At 40.6% G+C, this 15965-nt stretch overlaps 1 protein-coding gene across 2 annotated transcripts; it reads right to left on the bottom strand.

Moving 5' to 3' along the window:
• Nucleotides 1–39: 39 nt before the first annotated feature.
• On the bottom strand, nucleotides 40–15712 carry tp53bp1 (tumor protein p53 binding protein, 1). 2 transcript variants are annotated; one of them, XM_060859777.1, is made up of 29 exons: nucleotides 15562–15712; nucleotides 14830–15035; nucleotides 14673–14754; nucleotides 14494–14575; nucleotides 14334–14395; nucleotides 13999–14145; nucleotides 13855–13909; nucleotides 13606–13766; nucleotides 13011–13134; nucleotides 12806–12900; nucleotides 12513–12706; nucleotides 11147–12368; nucleotides 10065–10181; nucleotides 9720–9920; nucleotides 9467–9533; nucleotides 9036–9125; nucleotides 7541–7820; nucleotides 7391–7450; nucleotides 7011–7160; nucleotides 6684–6904; nucleotides 6010–6141; nucleotides 5019–5386; nucleotides 4705–4896; nucleotides 4372–4545; nucleotides 3087–3275; nucleotides 2909–3003; nucleotides 2624–2820; nucleotides 1533–1669; nucleotides 40–352 (listed from the first exon to the last, which is right to left on the bottom strand). In XM_060859777.1, the coding sequence occupies exons 2-29, from the start codon at nucleotides 15007–15009 to the stop codon at nucleotides 168–170; spliced, it is 5259 nt and encodes a 1752-aa protein (XP_060715760.1). In that variant the 5' UTR covers nucleotides 15010–15035; nucleotides 15562–15712; the 3' UTR covers nucleotides 40–167. The 2 variants fall into 2 exon arrangements, with proteins under 2 accessions (XP_060715760.1, XP_060715761.1); XM_060859778.1 differs by lacking the exon at nucleotides 6010–6141.
• Between the last annotated feature and the right edge of the window lie 253 nt (nucleotides 15713–15965).

Below are 15965 nucleotides of genomic sequence, written 5' to 3'. Positions count from 1 at the left end.
TGTAAATACCACAACCTGAATTATTAAAAAAAAAAATAATAATCCCAAGGGGGAAAAAAGGAGACACACAGTTTATTATGTCAAAAACAGTTTAAAACTATATACAGTAAAAGCAGGCAGGTGCTAAAACAGTACAGGATGTTAAAAAAACACAGAAGTGACAGAGCCTAAGAAGAGTAATCGTGATTATACTCAGGCTGACTGCTGTAAGCCAGACGTTCTCCACAGATCACACACTGAACCAGCCACTCCAGAGACACCACCGGAGTGTTTGTGGCCATCACACACTTCAGCACCTCTTCAGGACACGGAGACGCAGACACCACCAAGTCAAACCCCTCTACTGAAGTATCTACAAACCAGGACAAAGGAAATGGCTTTAGATGTAAAGCTTTACAAGCAAAGTCATGTCTTCAAGTTAAACACTTTCATTGACCCTGAAAAAAAAAAATCAGTAATTTGGAACAAGGCTACAATTCTAGTGAAAGTAATTGAACAGAAATAGGTGTATTATGTGGTTCTGAACTTAATATCCACCCCCAGCCCCACATACAAAATACATTCATGTGGCCTAATCCAAATCCTCTCAGATCTACACCAGAACAGTAACTCCAGGAGTTTTTTGTGATTGTTGCAGCCAAAAATGCTTGATTTTCTGGAGCTTGTCCAAAGTTTTGTGATCTTAACTTGCACAGTATTTGCATTGTGTGGACATGAAAATAAGAAGAACATGCATAGAAACACAATCACAGCGTTCTTCTTATTTCGTTAGGATTACTCTACATGTCCCAGCCCAATTCTGTGGTAAGATGAAGTCTGGAATATAATTGACGGACCGCACCAGACCCTTGATTTATGTTTAACAGAAATACAACTTGTATAGTTAGAGTCTGGAATGCAAAACATTGTGAGGGAAGAAAAATAATTCAGGTGGAACATCTTTAAAGGTGGAGTCTCCGTTGTTTGAAAGAAAATGTTGACATTTGAAATCACCAAAACAAACACGCCCCTAACCCAAATGGGTCCCACCCCTGTTTTGATAGCTCCGCCCCACACATACACCAGACAAGTATTATAGCGAAACCTGTCGGGGCAGCTGACCGAGGGTATATTTTTATCAATAAGTGAACTCAATGAGTAATACTATGGTAATACAAATGTGTTTTTGTAGTACTGTGTGTTGTACCGTGAAAAGTTTAGCTCCATTTCACACGGAAGACGTTCAGTTCTCTACAGCGCTGGAAAGCTGATCCTATATTAACACGGGAACTACTTGTTGCCTTATTGTAAGCCTTACTTCATTTTCTTTCTTTGTTTTTATCCTCCATGTCAATGTTAAAACCGCTTTCTGCTGATGTCACACATGCGCACTGAACACTCTCTCCGCCCATATTGACAAGACACGCCCCTTTCTGCTAATTGGCTACACAGTAGTTTTGCTTTTTTGTTTTGTTTGGCGGCCCGATTCAGTTTTCTGAAGCATTTCTCAAACAAAGGAGACCCCACCTTTAAGTGGACCAGGCAGAACATACCAGAACTGTTGTTGCTTATTTTATGCTGCTGAACCTTTGCGGCTCCACACATGGTGAGCAAGGACGTCCACAAATCCACACGTTCTTCTGAAACCAGCAGGACCTTCAACGCTTTGAAAGGGGTACAGCGCACATGCCTGTGGGAAAAGAACCTTGTTAAAAAATCTGTACTGTTTTGTATGATAATGTTTGATATGATAACAAGCTTTCTATTACATTAATTCCATACATGACCGTAGTTGCTCATGGAAGGACATGAACTATGACATCATGTCTGTGACATCATTAGACAACACGAACACTTCAGAGGCTGAACAAAACAGATCTCACACAATGTACAATGTTTCTCACATGATCATTTCATCGGTTTCACTGAATTAATGAATCTTTTTAGATCTAGCGGCTAGATTAAAACCCCTCTCTCTCTCAATTACGTGGCGTTACATTGGCGAGGTAAAATTGGCAAAGACTTTACACATAAATAAGCTGCCTTTTTTCTTGCCACAAATTACAGCACAGTAGAATTCTTTAACACACATCCCAGCTTTTGGGGGTCAGGGTCAGAGGGCCTTGCTCAGGGGCCCAGCGTTGGCTAAATAAATCTAATGAAATCAATCATTGTGAATGAATGTTCATTCTTAAAGACTGAAATCAAACAAAATGGCACTATATGTTTGGAAAAAGGATGTGGTAGGGAATGAGGTAGCCAAGTGGTTAAGGTGTTGGACTTCTAACCGGAAGGTTCAAATCCCAGGGGCCACCAACCTGCCACTCCTGGGCTCCTGAGCACGGTCCATAACCCACAATTGCTCAATGAGATAAATGTAAGTCGCTCTGGATAATGAGTCTGCCAAATACTATAAATGTAAATGTATGAGGTAGCCAGAGTTGCGTTACAACACACTCACATGGCCCTGTTCACATTTGTCTTTTGATTTTAATCTTGCTTCACATGCATAAAATTTTCTTTAACTGTCAGTATATCAACTATCATATCTGTCACATCACCTTCCCTAATTAAAATTTTACTTTCTTTCTTTTTTTTTTTTTAATAGTGAGTACATTTTCAGAACAAGGAAGCCCTGAAATACCATTCTATAATTCGTTGCTCAGGCCCCACTCCAGCAGGGAGCAGATAGTTCCTGTAGTTCATCAGCTTCTTCTCTTGACAGCAGTCTCGCACCCAGATCTGAGACACACAGGGGACTCCACCTGCCACACACAGCAGGTACGTCTCCGTACGGCAATGCTTATCAGCAATCAACAGGCTCTGGTACGCTGCTTTACACTGAACACAGAACACACAGGAACATTTCAACTTAGTAGAGTTCAAATACTGCAGAAATAACTACTAGAAATCACAAATGAGGTCTTACTTGTTCTTCATTGAATTCAGGCAGGATCATTCCTCCACCAGCCTCCAACTGCCTCTTAGTGTACTGCTTGTTATATGGAGCTGTTGGTACATATTCTGATGTCAAAAAGGAAAAAGGAGAGTCTGACAAACTGTCCACAGGTTGAAGGAATAAATAAAGTCCAGGTCTCTTTTCTCACCTTCTTCTGCATCGCTGGTGGTCTGGTTAGACTTCATGTCGTTGTCAGAGGATGCAGTGAGCATGAAGACGAAGCCCATAAAGAGGGACGTGCTCTCAGGAAGGGGGCCGTGCGTCACCAGGAGGTCACTGGGGTCAGAAGGCAGCTCAGCTCCACTCCCAGAGGTGTCACATGGAGCCATTTTCAAACCTAAACCCACATATTAATATGTGTTATATACATCGTCTGATTGGTCCAGAGAATAATCTAATTACACAATTTTCTTCTTAACTTAAAAAGGTGTCTGACTTTTTGTCTAGTTTCAAAGCGAGTGTAACAAGCCACCTCTCACAAGTCTCTCTCAATGAACATTTTTGAATGAATCCATGCCCATGTCTTCATATACTTGTTTCAAACACCACTATGGAGCTTTAAAATATAAATTTTGTAATAAATAATTTAGCAGAAATCAGTTTGCTAAGCTTAAGTGTGATAATGCAATACAATGGCTTCAATAAGCTTCTAACTTCAGGAAGAAAGGTATATGATCATGTAATGAGGCAATAACGTTTCATTTAAAACTTATTAGTGTTGTATATAAAGATTTGAGAATGTACTAATGGAATAGATTTTGGGTGAGACGGACATCCTTTACTTGTTAGCCATATTAGTTTCAAAGCGATTGTACACAAAGAAGCAAAAACATCAAACACCAACCTACTTAGGTTTTTAAGTAGAAAATTGTGTAAATTAGTGAGCCATTTCTTTCTAATGAACACTAGAAACCCATACACCATATTCAGAATTATTCCATTGCATTGAAGCATGCAAAATAAAAATGAGCCACCACCGTGAGCACACGTGCGCGCGCGCACACACACACACACACACACAACCTTTCCACCTGCCTTTCCAACAGCACCCAAAATCTACATACCAACATCCAGGATCTGCTGCTCATTCAAACTCAATAAAGGGGATCTTGATTCACGCTTGTAAATGACAAATTTATGTAAAATATCTGAGGTTTGTTAAAACACCAAGATACCAAACCAGTGTTTTTCAAAATCATTAAAAAAAAGTAATTAAAATGCATATTATGAAGAAGAGTTTAAAATGTATAATGCTATACACAGTAAGATCAATGCAATTCATAACATTTTTTAGAAAATGTAAAAAAAAATAAAAAAATAAAAAAAAATTAAAAATCACGCAGCCATTATTAAATAGCTCTAAAAACGTCTTTAGTTCAGGCTTCGCTGCTCGTGCTGCATGTCATTAATCTCTGTCCAGATGCCATCCGTACCCAATCTGGCCCCACCCACTCTGCGCCCTCTCTTCGCTGGTGTCTTCTCGTCCTCTGTGGAGCTTGTAAGTTTCCTTTTGGCTGGGGTTTTTGGGCTGTTTGTGGAGCTGCTGTTTGGTGTTCCCGGCCCAGTCCCATTTCCGCGACGACGCCGTTTTCCTTCTACAAGGTTATCTACATGAAGATCATGAACTGTTAGGACACATGGGCTCCTTAACTGAACAATGTTAACAGCAGTAATACATGCAATTTTTTTTGTCTATAATATGTCTATATACATGTCTATAAACTGCTCATCTTCAAAAGAACTATGAGATGAATAGAGGGACACACCGAGGCTGATATCGGACGCCATGTTCTGAGGCGTAGAAGGTTCGTAAGGCCCGAGGCCATATTGTTCCCTCAGGCGGCTTCCCTGCTCCATGGTGAGGATCACTGCAGTCCTGCAATACCATGTGCTCTGTCCATCTTTCTCTATGCAGTACAGCAACTCGGCACCTTGACGTTTGTGTGCCTTCACTATACCTGTCAGCAAAATGCATACACACAAACATTTATCTTTTACTGTTTATTTAATGGGGCTCAGGGCAACACACTGAGGAACATGAACAAGGTCATGGTTTTATCCATGTACTCCAGTCTCTTACCTGTGTTAAAGTACTCCTCCTCAGTCAGGGCCGTGACCTCGGCCTCCAGCGGAATGGGATCACACAGCAGGATGTCCTTCCCCTGCGCCTCACACTCCTGATTGTCGTCAAACAGTAGGCGAAAACGGTTCTCTCCCAGGTCTCGAGTAATGGTCCCAGAGTAGAAAAATGAATTGGATGACCACTTGGCCATCACACGCAGTCCAACGAAGCTGCTGCCGCTCCCTGCACTGTTCTCAGGGGACGTGGTGTTCAGTGCATCCAAACGACTAGAGGGGATGCGGGCATTTGTACGAGCGAGATGCTCGTCTTCTGACGAAGACACGGTTGGGCCGTGAGCACCTCCTCTCTGAGCTGACCTTCCACCTCTGAGTGAGAGCAGCAGCAACAATCAGCGAGATAAAAAGTCATGAACACGTATCATAAATACATTAGACTTACTACCAAGAGTTTTTGCAGGCAGAAGGGTTAGTAAGAATTTGAAAAAAAGGGAACTAATTTCAAAGGATGTTAAGAGTAGAAGTTTTCATCCACATGTTTTCACTTTTTGATTACACAGAAGAAAATTATAAAAGGAACACCAGATATCTGAAAAATACCTTATTACAACGTCATAAAAAAAATCAAAGGAAAAAGACCCTTATGATCTCTTTCATTGCTAATTAAAATGCATGACAAATTTTATTTTGGGATGTTTTATTTGCTTCAATTTTTTTTGATGGAAAATATAAATTATTGCTGAAGTGCTAGATTTATTATTAGAATTTTTTCTTTTTACAGCAAACTATATTTGCAAACTATAATAAGACCTTATGATTTTGGTATTCCATTTGATATTAATAAACGGATGGAATTACAAAAATTATTGTATTTAAGCATATCAGCAGTTCCTTTGTTTTCTCTTAACATTTGGATGAAATTCTACCATTGCCATCAGGTTTCAGAGGAGTTTACATACAGAATTATGTACATGGAGTCTGTGAGCCCTCACCTGGACAGTGGACCACGTGAGGGGGGTCTTCCTCGACGCCCGTGGCCTCTGGGGCTCAGCGGGGCAGTGGACAAAGAACCCCAAACCCCTGTTAGCTCTGACCCCACTACCTGTCTACCCCCTCGCCTGGGGCTGAGAACATACACACACACACAGACGAAGCGGTCAAAAGACACGCCCTCAGCCAGCAAGTGTGTAGCAGCAGCAGTGGGGAAATAGCTGTACAGGCCATGAGTGTTCTCTTGAAATGGTGTGTGTGTGTGAGAGAGAGAGAGGGAGCAAGACTGGAAGAATTAAGTGGTACTGAAAGTGGTGTACATGCTTTGGGATTACCATAAACATATCAAACTGAAGGAAACTAATGTAATTCTGTAGCACTGCCAATTCTGATAGTGAGACATGAATGTGCCACATTGCCTCTGAGAAGAGATTAATTCACATGCAACTTGAGATGTATATATTATTCCTAATTACATTTTACATTATCTCATTTTTATATAGCCGAGCAATTGAGGGTTAAGGGCCTTGCTCAGGGGCCCAACAGTGGCAGCCACATAATTAAATCCAGTGCATGTACGCGACTTTCATTAGAAAGTAATAGTATTAATGAATAGTATTATAATTAAAAAGGAGGGTCATGCAGAGGCCACAAAACAGACTCCACAGTGACTCACCTGCCAGGCTTCGCGCCTCGGTTGGGAGGCATGATGAAGTCGGTCAACCTGCTGGGAGCTGGACCTCCACTGCTGGTCCCGCTGGAGCTGAAGTGAGACGCAGCCTTGGACGAAAGCGAGCTCACATCAGCCAGGTCTCCTGAGGTCATGGAGCTTCCAGTACGTGAGGGAGAAATGTCGCTGTCCATGACGCAGCGATCCACCACTGGCTCCTCAGTCTCCTGGAGAAGAAATGGATACATTATGATTTTAGAGCATCGTTCTGACTTTCCATCAGCCCCGGACATGTTCTCTCTATAGAACATAAAGGGTAAAGAGTGAACTCACCTCAACAACCTTACGGTCCACCTCCCTGCCGTCTTCGTAGTACACGTCAGTAATAATGCGAGTGATAGTAGTGCGCACTTCTTGAATGGTGCGGACGTGTCTGCGGTGAGAAGGACCTGACTGTGAGCGGGTCGGAGTGACTGGCTCCCCCTAAAAATACAAGAAATACAAGAGAGCGCAGTATTGCCATATAACTGTTTTCTTTTTTTTTTTTTTTTTTACCACAATGTTAAACATCTTTAATTGTTTTCTTTATTAAAAGCAATAAACTGTATGGTATTATATAATTTAACACAGAACATAATTAATCATTATAAATCAGCAGAATTCTTTGAGAAGAGCCGATTATCTGATCATCGTGTATGTAGTAAAGTACTTACCCTGCCTGATGGGAGCTGTGGTCCAGACGCATCAAAGCTGGTCTGCTGGGATACGGCTCTCTGAACAGGAAAAAAACACAGAAAATACACTGTTTTAACCCTGTTCTTTACTTCTTTCCTAATAACTCTTATTCTATGTGAAAATCTTACTTTGCTGAGAGGACTTGCTTTCGAGGACAAATCCATGATGGATTGCTGAGACACAGCTCTCTGGCTTATGAGTGACTTGTGTGGTGACTGCCCAGAAGTACCAGGAGCTTCATGCTCTTTAGCTGTGGAGGACGGTACCGCAGCCAGAGGCTCAGAGTGCATGGCAGTGCCGTTGGTCTGCTGTAACGACTGCTCTGGCGTACCATTACCTACTGGCCCGGGAGCCGAATCAGAGTTCTCGCTGTTCAGGAGGTCAGTTTGACTCAGTGGTCTAGTAGCTCTGGGAAAAGAAAAAGATAAAGGCATACGAGTAAGAGTAAATGCAGTTAAACTGCTTCAACAGGCGTGTGGTGTTAACACTAGAGTTGAAGTATTCACAATATTAATACTGAACATAGAATTTTACACCATAAAAAAAAACAATCTGCTGAATCACAAAGTGAAATATTTTCTAAATGCTGGTGCATCTACAGTACTAAAAAGGAACAAGAACATCTCCACATCTCTATGTTAAACCTCATAAAGAATCCAAAAACCTATAAATACGCTAATTGAAAATGTCCTCACACAATCATGTCATTCATTTGAGTCATTCATTGGAATCATTCTTTTCTTATCTATCTTTTCAATGGGATAAGCCTGTCGTATAATCATAACAGAAGACTACACATCATACTAAAAACCCCCATTTGCCTGATTAAAGCCTGGTAGCCGGCTTTTAAAACCTACACAGATTGTAGGTTTTAGATCTTTAGGTCAGATCCTACAGCTGATTCAATAAAATGGACAGCAAGTTCAAAGGATTGCAAAGTTTATTACTAAAGCTCTTTTTTTTTTTTATTACCCCAAACTACTCTGATTACATTAGTTATTACAAAATGATAAGAGGCCAGACCAGGGAAACACAACACCAGCTATCTCTGAACCTCAAACTGACTGAACCTGAAGAAAAACATTTGTTTACCAACACCGTAGCCTCAAAATCTTGTCTTTTAGATGAAATGTATATTCCGTAGGTACCTTCTTAATATTTGTCACGTACTTGAGAAGCAGCTCAAATGATGCGAGATTGCTAAAAACTATTAATAGCCCAAAAACTAGAATCAAATCCCTTTTCCACGTTTGTCTACAGACTCAGAATTCAGAGTACGCCCGCCCCACGAGGTAGTGTAAGTAGGGCACGCACCATCATTCTAAGCAAACAGGGCACTGTGAAACCAATTTACTGGTCTCCAGAAATACCCTATACCAAGGGAGCTCTATTTATAACACCTCCAAAAACTGCCAAGGTCAGGCAGACTCCAGACAGCAGGATGAGAATCACAAAGAAAACCTGTAGCTTTTCATATCCACATGTCTTATACAACACAACCCACCATCAGCACATAAGCAACATTAATGCAGCAATAATGTAAGTTCATGTGCTGAGGTGATAAAATAAAGCAAAGAAAGGTTGAACAGGTAACATGTGTGTGTGCAGGATGAGCAGCAGCACCTGACTGACAGATCACTGGGCTCCTTCTCTTCATCCTCCACCTGTAGCTGCTTGTGAACCTCACGGACACGAGTAAAGATGGATTGAGGGCTGAGGTGATGGAGCAAACAAGAGTAGGGTTCATTAGAAAATAGATTTCTCATACAAGATTTGAAATAGAAATCCTTTACTTAAGTAGTATGTTTTCAATTCCATTAAAATATTTTCCAAGTATTATTTTTTATTTTATTTAGCTATTTTTCAAATCATGAATCTTCCCGATAGAGAACACCACAGGCTGTGTATGAATAATCGAGAGCTTTTTGTAGAAATGTGCCGTAAATGTAAGTGACGATGAATCAGCAGCAATGAGACTGGAAATCTGGCATCCAATCTCTCTGACACACACACACACACACGCTCTTTCTCACATAGCAACCACCAGACGTTACCTGGTTACAGCCTTGGCAACAGCGGTAGCCTTGGAAACTGAGCCTTCCTCATCTGATAAGGACGGTTCTGTTGAGACATTTCCAAAAGTCAGCGAATTTTAAACAGTAGCGACAATAAAGCCAATTCTGCTCATCCTTAAAGAAAGGAGGCAAACATTCCTACATTCATAATGAGTATTTATTTAGATCTAGGTGTAATATTTAGAATCTGATACACTTGGTAATGGAGACAGATGAGATTTCAAGTTCTTACTTTGTAGGCTGAAACGCTCAGACCCTGAGCTGCCGTCTTCTACAGGAGTCACCACCTTCATTCTGAGACTTAGTTTCCCATCACCCCCCTGTGCTGACAGCGCCTCTCCTTCACCACTCTCCTCGACTGAGATCTCGCTGGCAGCCACTGTCGTCTCGCGGGTGGCGTCGGCCTCTGTCCTCTCACGGAATATACTAGTTTCTGTAACATTCAAAAATGTCAATCGGTAATATGAAAAATTACAGAAAGGGTCGTGAAGAAATAACACTTCCTGAGTCTTCCTACAGAATTTATATACATGATGTTCAAACAGCTGTTACAACGTCATACAACAGGGACGCCCACCGATAGGAGTGCTGTGGAGCGGCGTGTTCTTTAGCTGCCTGACGTTTGGAGGAGTTGCGCTCGCTGAAGGCCCGATCAGCTCTCCTTCTCTGGGAAGTGTGAAGTGAAATGGAAGATCTGAAGAGCAAAACGAGCAAGATAAGTATTCAGTCTAATCTAAGTATTTAGATTTATTGAAAAACCTTAATGGAAAACGAGGCAGAATCAGTTCATCTACTTCAACACTTAATCAATACAGATTAAAAGAATTAAGAACTTCAGCATCATAGGAAGTATTTAAATCTAAAAATACAGTTCTCATTTATAATCGCATTTATTTAGCTGAGCAATTAAGGGTTAAGGGCCTTGCTCAGGGGCCCAAAAATGTCAGCATGTATATATTAATAAATATACTAATAGCCTGCACGTCCACATATTTTGCTTTTGTATTTATTACACAGCATGTGGATCATCTCAACCGTATAAACTGTGAGAATTTAGTAGGTTACTAAATTTTAACTTTAACCTTCAACTTATTTCAGGCCCGTTTTTTTTCTTCATAAGTCTTAGAGAGAAAGCTAGAAAATGGGTTAAATGTCTAATCAACAAGAAATTGTAGTGATGTCTATGGCCACGATACAAACGACAAAATCCATCCCATAATGATGCCAATGTTGTCTTCAGCAGACCTCTGCTGTCAACAAGTCTAATCCTTTTTCATTTGTAAATATCCTTTGAATACAGTGCAAACATGGAGGAAAATACTGAATCAATACTGTCAGCTGCTTCACTACGTCATTGTCTGGATCAATCCAAAAATCTAATCGTCTGCTGTTTACGATATTAATTCTATCTTAATCCGCTAAACAAACATTCACCCACTAATCATATAGCTCTAATGAGAACTGTGGACAGACAAAACAACGCCGCCATCATCTACTGGCAAAAGGCATAAAAAGTGAAAGGACAAAAACAGTAACATTTGATTTCTCTCATAGTTTGCTACATTTTGTTCGCATTGTTGATCCCTAACATTTTGCTTGTGGATCTTGTTATAATGAATAGCGATTTTAGCCTCAGTAATTCTGTATTTATTACCCTACCTCCAGAGCTGTCACTCAGGCTTTTGTTGGCTGTACTCAGGACTTCTGATCCTCCACTGGGTGCTCCATCACTCGCTTGTGTGTTACTGGCACCAGTTTTAGTGGCCACCTGCAAACTCTGGCCTGAGCTGTTTGGCTGGGAGCCTGTGACTTTTTTGCCAGGCTTAAATTTCTCCTTCGGGGAGACAACGAGAGGCTGTGAGGAACTTCTGAACACCGGTGACCTCTCAATACTCCGTCGCTCCTGAGAGACTCTCTCGCTCTCGTCCAGGACTATGACACTGAGGCTCTCCTCGTCCTTGCTGCCTGCATGTTGGGCGACTTCCCCTTCGTCCTCCATCGGCTCTGGAGAACCGATCTGGCTCCGAGAGTGCTCCAGGTGGAATCCAGGGCCTTCGTTCCTGCTCGTGCTCTGTAGCGCTCCTTCATCCATTTTGTCATCATCTTCCTCATCAACATCCTTAGTGTTGCTGATACTCAAGTTAGGTTGGTGACTTTGAGAGATGGATTGGCTCGGTCTTTGGTCACCATCAGCTTCCTGTTCTCCTTCACCTGGAGGATTACTGTGAGAACATATGACTGATTGGGATTTTGACTGAGATGGAACAGGAGATGTGCTAGTTGGTCTCCCTGACTGTTCTTTGCTTTGTGAGCAACCACTCAAGGTCAGGTCTTTCCCCAAATCCATTTCATTCATCTTCTGAGAGGCTGCAGTGTTGGAAATCTCCTGAGATTTAGCCACACTATCATTTATTTGCCAGTTCTGCCCCTTTGAAGACTGTGAGGACATCTTTTGAGAGGAACATTCTTCATTTTCTGTGGTTTTCAGGTCAGGCCCATGGGAAATTCCTTGTAAATTAGCAGCATTATTAAGGCCACAATCCATGCTGCTTTTGTCCGTTTTCTCATTGTGCTGCACAGGGACACCACAATCTTTCTCACCCTCTCCTACAGGCCCTTGAATTTCCTCAATCTGTGTGGCCTGACTGTCATCATCCTCAGGGAATGCTTGAGTTTTCTTATCGAAAACGCTATTTTCCGTGTCCAGCTCCAACTGGAAACATGTAGCCACTTGAGAAGACGAGCTGCCAGCAGGTTGTTCAAGTGCATCTGCGTCGATGATTGTAGACGGACTTTCTTTTGGTGCTTCCTTTTTCTTCAAAGCCTCTGGACCTGGACTGCAGACACCAGATTCCAAAGATGGTGTAGGCACAAAAACATCCTATTTGGGATTAATAGCATGTGTTAGTGAATGAAAAAAAGCTAATAGATTTTATACCACAACATTTAATTCTCAGCAGCTCTGAAAGTCATGTATGTAATTAAGAAAAATATTGCAAATGATTGATTAAATGATCATTCTTACATGTGAAAGTTCAGGCTGTGTTGGCAAGGACAGGCTTTTCTCAAAGGCAACATTGGGGGAATTCTGGGATACTACATTGGACTCTGTGGGCTTTGGGGCAGGATCCACATCCATTGGTTCTTCCTGCCCTTTTTGTGCTTGGTCATTTTGCGTCCCAGATGTTTCTTTTGCTGGTTCTGCAGCCTCGTTAAAATCTGAAATAAGATTTATAAGGACGGTGGTTAGAGATCAGGGTTTCTTTCTTAAATCTTGTGTCTCGGTATCTAAACCTGTCTCCATATCTGAAGTCTTACCTTGCTCGTTCTCCTGTCCTGTGGGTGAATCAGGGACAATATGCGGTGTTTGACTCAGGTTCTCCTGGGTGGCTGCCACAAAACCAACAGACTGCCTGTTGCACAAAAAAAGAGAATGTAAAGTTAGTATAAATCATTTATGTTCATGAGAATGTATAAAAGGCACCAGAATACCATGACCAGCACTAGATTAAGTTTAGCTTACTGGCTCTCGTGCACCAATGTTCTATGACCAGACAGATGCAGCAGGCGGAGGTCAGCAGGCGTGCATGTAGGGTCCTGCTGCTGCTGATTCTCAATCACTGCTACTGTGCTGTCAACCTTAGAGCCTGGGGGGAAAAACATTATGAATTAAAGAGAGTGTGAATTATAAAACACATATTGATGAAGATGTATACTAGGTCCCTTAAATTTCACTTGCTGGTTGCTGTAGAACGCAACGCTTAGATAAAAAAAATAAATCAAAATCCGTGTGAGAAAAAAAGCGTAGTGAAGGATTTCAAATCACCTATGGAATATAAATTGTAAAATAATATAAAAAAATAAATAAAAACTGGTGGGGTCCAAAAGTCTTAGAGCACGAATGAAAATGCTTCCATTTTGTGTCTAATTAAATACAACAATTTTCATTTAAAATTACATCATGATTTATACTAGTTAGTTAAATGTGCAGAATAGTGATTATTATATAATAAAGATTTTTTTTTACTTATTTGATTATTTAAAAATTTACAAAAATTTTTTTTAATAAAATCCCACATTATCAAGGTTGTCTCAAAAGATATCTTACTGACTCTCACCATTTTTCTCTCCATCAAAAAGATCATCCTGGGATGACAAAAGTTCCTGATCTTCAGCCTCTTCAGCCTTAGAGACCCGTGAGTGGAGTATGTCCTGGACACTCAGCTCTCTGCCTTCTCTCCTCTGAGGCACCGAGGCACTGCTGGAGCTCACCTCTGGCCTAAAGAGAGAGAAAGAAAAACCTTAACACAACAAACCAGATATGGGACCAAATCATTAATTCTGTGTGTTTCTGATCCACAGCTTACTTTCTAAAGCTGTCATCTTGACTATCCGATGCCCTAGAAGAGCTTTTCAATCCAGCTGATAAGCACAGAAAAAGGGAATTTGAGAAAGTCAGTGAGGTTAAAGGATAAAGTGGTGTACATGAAAGTATTGAAGATTTAGTTTACTTTGGTTGGCTGTTTTCTGGCTGTCTGATGGCTGGAGGTTGACAGGTGTCTCCTCTACATCCTCATCATCACTCTCTATATTCTCTCTCTCGATATTTACTCCCTGACTCTCTGACAGCTCCAGGAGGCCAAACTCAGACATTCCCTCTGAACACACACACAGAAAATAACAGAACTTAGCTTGGTCAAAAGAAGAAAGAATAGAAAGGGGGGGACCCACCACTTACTATAAAATAACATTAAAATATTAAATATAAAAAATATTAAATAATAATAATAATAATAATAATAATAATAATAAATCATAATAAAATAACATAACATTTTTAACTCACCGTCTGATTGTACACAGTGAGTGGTGGAATCAGCCCCAGACTCCATGGCCTCTTGGTTACTTCTGTACAAAGAACAACAATAACAATAAAATAACATTAAGGCTGTAACATTGAAGAAGAAAAAAAAAAAGTTTCATTACAAGCATTTATCTGGAAATACCTTTTTGTATTAGAAAGGGAGCAAACTTCAAATACTTGACTATGCTCTTCAGCTGCTGAACTCAGATTAGATGGACAACGGTCTAATGTAAAAAATAAATAAATAAATTTTAAAAAAAGACTCTGTAAACTGTATCAATCTGATGTAGCAATTATAAAGACAGATTAATAATCGCATACCAGCCTCTGGTACACTGTTACTCTTTTCAGTCTGGCAGTCACTTTCAGTGCATCTGCCTTTAGAAGGAGAGGCAATCAGTTCCTGGACAAAAAAAGAATCTCTTAAACCAACAACAATTGGTAATAATGAATGAATGGGTGATGTGGGAGATCTCACCAGCACCGGGCTGTGGGAAGTTGGCTGGAGGTTGGAAAGGCGGCGGGAGAGCAGGGCACGGTAACTGCTGTCAGGGTCGTCTTCCAAGGCCACACTGTCAGGCTGAGAGTCTTCGACAATAAGGCAGGGGTTCTCAGTCTGAGGCAGACTTGACTCCAGATCACTTCCACCAGGATCCATGTGGCGGCATCAGGGTCAGCAGGCAACTGCATGTAAAGATGTAAAAGAAGTGGTTATGGGGAAAGTGGGCAGGGCACCATGTGGTTCAGTCACGTGGCCTATTAAGTCACGTGGTGTATTAAGACCTAGGGATATAGGGTCTAGAACCACCCCAAAATAAATAAACAATCAAATAAATAAATAAATAAATTTAAGCACATCAGCTTCTTGAAAAAAAAAGTCATAAATATCTTCATAATAATAATAATAATAATAATAATATAACCCTTAAAAATAAACAGCAATTCAAAACACAACACAATGAATTATTCATTCAGGCAAGACTGAAGTCTCTCTTCCTAAATAAATAAATAAATAAATACAGTGCAATCGGTACAACGCCCATGGTTCTTATTTAGCCAGATAAGAGCATCATAAAAATAGTTCTTATAATAAAAGTCCTGCCACTACAGAATAAACTGAGCTAACCAGCTAATGCTAACAATCCACGCAGAGATTCAATGCTAAACAAAACTCCTGCATCTATTCAATAAATAATCCAAAAAACTATACCTTTGCTATGTTTGCTACTTTTAGTCATCCTGAACTGAATCCATACATATATATAAATATTAGTGCAAAACAAAACATAAACTAATGCGTGCTTTTTTCTGGCCAGCTTTCACCACTCTGCAGTTCAACAGCAAAAGGCCAGCAAAGGAGACCGCTGATTGGATGAAATCCATATAGAAGCAGGAGCAGAAGAAGCAGAGCAAGACCGGTGATTGGCTGAACTGGGAGAGGAACCTCAATAGCCCGCCTTACAACAACAACAACTACACCGTTGATTGGCTTAAATTTAATAGATGGGTTTGTTTGTTTGTTTGTTTTATTTATACTACACTATAGAAATGTATAACTATATATACTTTATTTCTACACTATACACAATCAGGATAGTAATTTTAGGCTTTTTT

Source organism: Tachysurus vachellii, chromosome 23 (assembly GCF_030014155.1).
Source record: "Tachysurus vachellii isolate PV-2020 chromosome 23, HZAU_Pvac_v1, whole genome shotgun sequence".
NCBI classification, from domain to species: Eukaryota; Metazoa; Chordata; class Actinopteri; order Siluriformes; family Bagridae; genus Tachysurus; species Tachysurus vachellii.
This window is presented reverse-complemented; position numbering and strand designations above follow the sequence as displayed.

Excerpts from the sequence above, each read along its gene's own strand:
- tp53bp1 (XM_060859777.1), bottom strand. The coding sequence starts at position 15,009 with ATGGATCCTGGTGGAAGTGATCTGGAGTCAAGTCTGCCTCAGACTGAG. Across the intron at positions 13,767-13,854 it reads CAAGATGACAGCTTTAGAAA|GCCAGAGGTGAGCTCCAGCA; the intron begins GTAAGCTGTGGA and ends CTCTCTCTTTAG. Across the intron at positions 3,004-3,086 it reads CACCAGCGATGCAGAAGAAG|AATATGTACCAACAGCTCCA; the intron begins GTGAGAAAAGAG and ends TTTTGACATCAG.